Source organism: Sinocyclocheilus anshuiensis, unplaced genomic scaffold, assembly GCF_001515605.1.
Source record: "Sinocyclocheilus anshuiensis isolate Anshui unplaced genomic scaffold, SAMN03320099.WGS_v1.1 scaffold2340, whole genome shotgun sequence".
Classification (NCBI taxonomy): domain Eukaryota; kingdom Metazoa; phylum Chordata; class Actinopteri; order Cypriniformes; family Cyprinidae; genus Sinocyclocheilus; species Sinocyclocheilus anshuiensis.
Genome location: NW_015542486.1, coordinates 9,939 through 18,151, shown reverse-complemented (window position 1 = coordinate 18,151; position 8,213 = coordinate 9,939). Strand labels below are relative to the sequence as shown.

General features: G+C 33.7%; 1 protein-coding gene across 1 annotated transcript; it reads left to right on the top strand.

Moving 5' to 3' along the window:
• Positions 1–3,280: 3,280 nt before the first annotated feature.
• LOC107694001 (uncharacterized) lies at positions 3,281–7,680 on the top strand. The gene is made up of 5 exons (XM_016493614.1): positions 3,281–3,324; positions 4,456–4,508; positions 5,685–6,017; positions 7,321–7,434; positions 7,565–7,680. The coding sequence occupies exons 1-5, from the start codon at positions 3,281–3,283 to the stop codon at positions 7,678–7,680; spliced, it is 660 nt and encodes a 219-aa protein (XP_016349100.1).
• The last annotated feature ends 533 nt before the right edge of the window (positions 7,681–8,213 follow it).

Here is an 8,213-nt window from a genome sequence, read left to right as displayed (position 1 = left end):
ACACTCCAAAGAGAAAGGAAAACTTGAAACCGCATCATATGACCCCTTTAAAAGTACATTTCTGAGAAAGAGATGGTTTGTCTTTCAGCTGATTACAGCTACAGGATGGTTTTGATGGTCAAACCTCCACCCAATCATATCTTATCTCTGTGATGTCACATTATGACTAATAGTTGTGACTATTCAGATGTTAACCAGTCCAAACCACATTTCAAGTCTGGAGGAGACTTCCTGGATAAAGTGACGACAAAGAGTACCAACAGTTGGTTGATTCAGGAAAAGGTTTTATTCAACATTTGGTGTTACTTCATGGTTAAACTATGTTTTGTAAAACCACTGTTCATATTTAGAGGTTAATTTTAGGGTTCTGAGTTTGTAAAATTGTATTTTCTTAAATATACTGCTGACTTGTCAGTGATCACATGACTTTTGTTTTGTGAGGTCTTTTTTTTTGAGGAAAATTAACCATTTTTAGAGTTAAAATTTGATTGGCAAATTTCTAGGTTCATCAAGACACATGGACATGTTGTGCATCTTGCATGTTTAACAGTTAAATTTCAGATAATTCAGATAAAATAAGAATTATGAAATTATGTAAATAAGCTAATAATAACACTGAAATGCATCAGACACACCACTGACACTGAATGTCTTCCTAATGGTGTTGATGCTGTTGGTAAACTCCAGTGTATGTGGTTTTGATGTTTGTGATGGTGGACTGTTGTGATCCAGTCTGACCGTTCAGCTTCAATCTGCCTCTGAATTTCCCATCATGAGCATCCTCATACACTGAGGAGTTCTTGTTATTTCTTACTCTAGCTATGAGAATGTCTCCAAACCTCCAATCTATCACATCGTCTTTCTTTATTTCAGTAAGTTGAGGGAACAGAGTGACAGAATCTCCCTCATTCACTGACACTGTTTCACTCAACACACCTGGAAAACAAATAGGAACGGTTAAACAGACAGAAAATACAATTTAAATCCCACGTGACTTCATGTGCTGCATCTGAAATCTGGTAAATACATTTTTTCAGAATGCGTACTGAGGCACCAATGCATGTCTGAATGCTATGGTATGATTATGTTACATTCTTCATATGAACACATTTTGGAGGCACCTTATTCCTACCAATAAATCAGCATTAGTAATTAAATATTTGTTTGGTTTTATACCAAAGTCTATGGCTTGTTGTAGATCGTTAGACCTTTTGCTGCCTCAGAAGTCTGTCTGAAATCCATTTTGTGAGGCACCTTTGTATGCAAAAGCTGTAGGTCATATCAAATTTCAGCATACATAAGTAAAATAAAAATTATCTGAACAGTTTACAGTTCTGGGTTTCCCATTCTGTGCTCATGAATGTAAACTAACAGGGTTCCAAAAGAAACACTGATATGAATATATTTCATATGGGAATGAACAACATGTATGTTGACAAACTATCGGCATCTGCATTCTCAAACCCAAAATATAAACACTAGGATAAACACCTACATTTTTTTACTAATAGTAAATAGCCTTAAAAACACGGAATTAGTTTAAAACTATAATAGATATATTTTAAGAATGTGTGTATTACACTTGAATTGTTACGTAATATAGTTACAATAAATACAGAAATGTCATTATTGTCTTTTCTATTTTATACTGTTATCACATTTAACATTACACCGCGAATAAAATACAGACAAATTACGGATTTTACAAAGAGAAACCGAAAGTGTTTAAGAAAGAAAGAAAAACATTACCTTCCATAAAAAAATAAGAGCATAAAGTACAACAAACTGTTTTTCATACTGCCGTAGAATTCGACAAAAATCGAGTTTCCGAATATGGTAACGTTAGGCCTATATGGATATTATTTGTAATCTGCTCCGACCTTAACCGCCACAGAATCAAACCGATCGACAGAAAGAATCACTGACTGAAAAACAAACTAAAAATCAACGAAGAGACTATATATCGACTGAAAATGTACTGATTAATTTTCGTAATGCATATAGGTGCATTACTGCCACCTACCGGACTGGAGTGTCGGTGCAAGTTTTAGTTTTTTGTAAACATTTCTTGGAAAGAGACAGATGGTTTGTTATAGACTACATATACCAGTTTTTATGTTCGGAATGAATAATAACATTATATCATACCCTAATAAAAACATTTTGTTTTATTCAGCACCCATTGCACACAAATCCTGCTTGTATTTATGCAATAAAATTATTATTTTAGTTTTACCTGCTTACTTACCTGTAGGCCTATAAGTACACATATAATAGCTGATGCAATATTTAAAATTTTTCCACTCAAAAAAAAAAAAGGGTAAAAAAAGCAGTAAAGGGTAATCCACATAGTAGAGTGCAATGCCAGTGCTGGCTCTCGACATATTTTCCCTAGGGATTTTTAAAAAGTCTTTGTTAAAGTGTTATAAGCCATGAACTATGCTAACCAGCTATGAGGAGAATCGCATCATTATAAACTTTTATTTGAAGCAAAACCTACATTAAATTTGGACAAAACAACAAAGTTACAAGACTGTGACCTTTGGTGAGAGAAAGAACTGCAATCCCATGAAGCATTACAAATGACACTTTTATTTATTTAATGCATTTAGCAGACACTTTTATCCAAAGCGACTTACAGTGCATTCAGGATATACATTTTTTACCAGTATGTGTGTTCCCTGGGAATCAAACCCACGACCTTTTGCGCTGCTAACTCAATACTCTACCACTGAGCCACAGGAACACTATGGAAATGACATAATCAAATAAAAAAAAGAAAGAAATATAAATGCAAAATATGCAGTACAAAAGCATGCTTTGCTCACTGCAACTCTCTGATTGGTGGAATTTTGTACACAGCATCATGGGTAATGCAGATTTTCACCAAGAATTTCGCTATTAAACACAATTATTGTAAAAAATAAATTGAATAAATGCAAACTGATGGTTTCAACAAATGCATAAACAATCGATTAACAACCTCTGAGCTCACAACTGATCCATTTATAAAGGTTTAGTGGTTAAAAAACATTTTATTTTGTGTGTTATTTTTTTGTTTATTCTATACTGAAAAAAGAGCATGCAACTGTTATCAACCTCTTTATCGTTTTTAAGACATATACTACTTTATTTTTCTTCATCGTTTTCAGTAAATGAATTGTATGCAAACTACCTTAGCATTTGGTAAAGGGACTTTGAACTTTGAATGGGAACTTAATTTAGTTCTACCTGAATTTCAGAATAAAATAGTGATAGAATTTAAATTAAATTACAAACAATGTATGTTTTCACGACTGGAGACGTTGCTGAGTTCAGGCTCAGGTTTGTTGATTTAAATAAAGCTGGAAGTACTTTGAAAGTTGGAAGTTGTACCTTGCTGTTGTTCAGTCCACCGCAATATGCTCTGTCTATAAATGTAGAAAGTTCAGCGCTGCTTCTGCTGCTCTTAATGTTAAGAAGAATCTTCAGCTCAAGTGTCAGTGAAAGGCTTTTGCCCTGAAGGAAAATTTGGTTGTTTCTAAAGACAAAAACAGCATGGAAGGACACCACAGAAAAAGCCATATTCCATAGACAGACAAAGCACATGAGTACATTATCTTTTACATTTAACAAAAGACAATACATCTTCTGAAGTTGACCGTAAGAATAATACTTAAATGAAACAGTGTTTTTCAAATAGAAATGGTGCAAGATTCCTCCAGACCACTGTGTTGCAATGACAGGAAATGTTTGGTGGAAGTTACTGCAGCCAAAGCAGAAACAACCACTTTAAAAAGCATTTTCTCAAATCCATGACTTCTCAAAGTAATGAAAACATACATTGTTTGTGTTTAATTTAAATTCTATCACTAGTCTTAGCTGAAATTTAAGTAGAAGTAAATAAGTTCCCATTCAGAGTTCCCTTCCTTTGGCCTAAACTTGCCTCTTGCAGTATTTTTTATTTTTAATTTGGAAACCGACAATTAAGCTATAGTATTTGCACTGTAAAAAAAATTCTGTAGTTTTTACAAAATAATTTTGGCAGCTTGCCAAAATTCTGGTTGCCAGAATAATTTAGTAAAAAATACAGAAAAACTGTAAACACATCTACGGCCAAAAACTGTAAATTTTACAGTATAAAACTAATTTACGTACGGGAACTTACTGTTAACCTATTAACAGTTTTTCCGTAGTGTTTTTACAAAATGTTACAGTTAAAATTACACTTATTTTTTACAGTGTGTTTCTAGGCTAGATTACTAAATTAATCTAGTCCAAACAAGAGTGGGAGAGGTCATAAATCAATACTGTATCATTAATATAGAGACTGTGGTTTAGAAGAAACAAAAAGATCAGCAGAATTGAAATACAACCCACAACAGACACGTACTAACACAGACTGCAGCAGTTTTCATCTCAGTGATTATACACTCACTACAGGACTTTTATTTCCCTTTTTACGAACGGCTGAAGAAAATTTTTTGCTTGTTTGTTTTTTTGCTGTTTGTGCTTTTGGCATCTGGTTGGTAAGTCTGAATCATTTTTATAGTTTCAGTTGTACCAGAATCATAAATCAAACTAGGATTTTACTGTGTTTGGTCTCACTTTCAGTGTATTTTCTATTGACATCTTAAATGATGAAATCAGAATTTGTAGTGTTTTAAATATCGGTTGGCTTTTTTTCTGTCTGACGGTACAAGTATCTGCAATATAAATAAAGCTTATATCCAATCAGAATTTCAGACTGGAAGGGGCATAAATCTTATTTAAAAGTGTAAAACAAAACAACTTACTTTCCTACGTTCTGAAAGCCGAATGTACAGATAATGCAGTATAACCGGCTTTACTCATATATGTCAGTTTGAGTGTTTGTAATGGGACTGTAATACTGTTCATTCAGATCATCTAGAGATTCTGTACAATAAGTGTCTTACTTTGTTTGCTACTGAAATAACCGATCATTATTAATACCAGTCTGAAAGCAGATCATACTGTTGTGTTTTGATGAACACTGAAGAAGGCTGTTCGCCAAAATATTTGCATTATCTTATGCCCTGTTGTGATTTACTAGAAAGCAAAAGAACTAGTTTGTTGTACTTTTAGAGTTTTAAAAAGTTGCCCCTTGAAAAAATAGTGCAATAAAACGGTGAATTTGAGAGATCTGAGTGTTTCGTTCATAGATTTTTGGGAAACAACCACAAATGGTGTTCACACATGACTGATGATCAGGATCCTGTATATCTTTGCAATGCTCCACATTAAACATCATATACAGTATGTTGTTGTCACAATGCCCTGACCTAATGGTTAAAAGTTTTGTTTTCAGTAATTCTACTCGCCTAAAATCATCACCAGAGATGCTGATGTCCAGTTAAATGTACTCAAAACAGACCAATCTCTCTGGTGTTTTGCTATGTAATGGCTGCTGCAGCTTTATTTCACTTCTGATATTTCAGTTCAGTGAGAGCCAGTGCTAAAGCTCCTTCACACACAGTCTGGCCTGAACTGACTAAAATCAGCTCAGATAGTCACTTTTCTGAAAAATAAAGCTCACTTCACCGCAGTGTTCAGAGTCTCAAGAAAGTTTGTGATCATTTCAAATCTACAAGCTTAAAGATAAACCTAGATTAAACCAATGTTAATATATTTATTTTTACTTTATCAAAAACTGTAATGTGTAACTGTGAAACTCTGATCTCCAGTGTTTGCTGATCCAGATGCAGTGAAGTCAGTGTCAGTGACGGAGGGAGAATCAGTCACTCTACAGACTAATGTTACTGAACTACAGCGTACAACTCTGATAACATGGACATTTGGACATCCAGAGACTCTTATAGCTCAAATCAATAAAGAGGAGGGATTTGTCTCCACATCTGATGGTGATGCTGTGGGATTCAGAGACAGACTGCAGCTGGATCATCAGACTGGATCTCTGAACATCACAAACACCAGAACCACAGACTCTGGAAATTATACAGTAAACATCAAAGACCCCACAAAACAGACCACATACAGATTCAATGTTACTGTCTATGGTGAGTCACAATTGCACGTGCGCTTGTTCTGTCTATACTATTTATTAGAAGAAGAAAAAAAATCTTAAAATGGGCTTCTTACCACTGGCTTAACTTTGATGATTTGGCATTCATAATCTAAAACAACATCTAAAACAAACTGCTTAGAAGAACAAATTCCAGAAAAGTTGGGACGTTTTGCAAGATGCCATAAAATCAAGAATATGTGATTTGTTCATTCTCTTTAACCTTCATTTAATTGACAAAAGTACAAAGAACAGATTTCCAATTATTTCTCCGGCCAACTTAATTGTATTTTGTAAATATAAACAAATTTTGATTTTTTTTTATAGCTGCAACATACTCCAAAAAATTGGGACAGAGGCACATTTACCACTGTGTCACATCAACTGTCCTATTAATTAAACATTTGAAGAGTCTGGGAATCAAGGATGCTAATTTTTTTAAAGTTCTGCAAGCAAAATTGTTCCCCAATCGTGCTTGATACAAGACTTCAGCTGCTCATCAGTCTGTGGTCATCGTCTGATTCTTCTTTTCATGACAGGTCATACATTTTCAATATCTGCAGGCCAGTCAGATCACATCCACACGTGTCTACGAAACCACATGCAGAATGAAACCTGGCATTGGCTTGATCTAAATAACCATGGACAGCATGCAGCATGATGGTTTCCATGCAATGCCATCTGAGGCCTCAAAGGTTGTCCACATTCAACTGAACTGTCCTGTCTCGCCCCATACATACTGATTTATCTGGATTCCCTGAATCTTTTCACAATATTATGCATAGTAGATGGTGAAATTTTTGCATTGAGAAATGTGATTTTTCTGTCAATTATGTCATTGCCAGCTTTCCTGGCAAAGACTGAGATGTCCCTTTACACCCAATTACGATCCTCTCACCTATTAAATCTATTATTTGATATATATTTACAAAATACATTAAAGTTGGCCAGTCAAACATTCAAAACTTTTTCTGTGTACTTTTGTCAATTAAATAAAAGTTAAAGAGAATTAACAAATCACTGATTCTTGATTTTACTGCATTTGCAAAATCATGTCCCAAATGTAACATTGTAATTTTGGGTTTACAATAGCAAACTGGTGGTCTCTAGGCATCTTTTCACATACTATGAAAAGTTCAGTGTGTTTGTTGTCTGTCCTTAAAGAAGACGAATTTCACAAAATACCTAATTCTTTTTATTTTTAATGAAATGTTAAATTCTGTTTAGGCTACATTTGGGTTAATCATATTTTCTGTAGCATTTTTCACAGACTCCACACTCTCCTTCACATTCTCCAGGCTCTGCATCTCAGAAAATGCTGATCTCTGCAGCTCTTGCTGGATCTCTGTTGATTGCAGCTGCTGTCGGGATCTACTGGATCTGCAGGAGACACAGAAAAACAGACCAAGAAGGCAAGTGTTACCAACTGCTGAGTATAAAAAGTATAAAAATAATAAAACAATAAAAAAAAAAAGAAAGAAAAATAAACAATTTAATATTGAGTTTGTTGTTGTTTTTGTGTTGATTTAATGATTATTGTAGGAACAGATCAGACTCGTAATGAAGAGATCACTTACGCTGATCCGACATTCTATAAACAAAAAGCACAGAAACCGGTAAGAGAATTTATAACTGTGTCATTAATGCATATTTATTAAACTATATTATGTTTATGTCCCATTACCATCCATCCCTTCTTTCTTCTGTAATAATAAAAACAACATTAATAACAATAATTCTGATTACTACTACTACTACTACTACTAATAAATATTAACTATAATAATTATTTTTTATCAGTAGTACTATTTGTAATTATGAATTATTATTATCATTAAGTAAATAATTTATTAAATATGAATTAAGTATTTAATTAATGATACATTTGAAAATAATGTACTTGAGAGGAACTGACCTCATACATAAAAATGCCTCAACAGTATAAAAATCCACCAGAAAAAGAAGTTAGTTTTGAGAAAAGATCCTGAAACAAAGATGGTTAACATGAAGACATGAAGTCCATTGGAACTCAGCCTGAAAAAAAATAAAAAATAAAAAAAAATGTAAAATGAGATGCAGAGATAAATAAATGTGCAAACTTAGTGCAAATAAGTTAGTACAGTATAGTGGACAGGGCTCCATGTCTGATTTTAATCACGCAAACATGAATTCATACTCACAAATGCTGAGA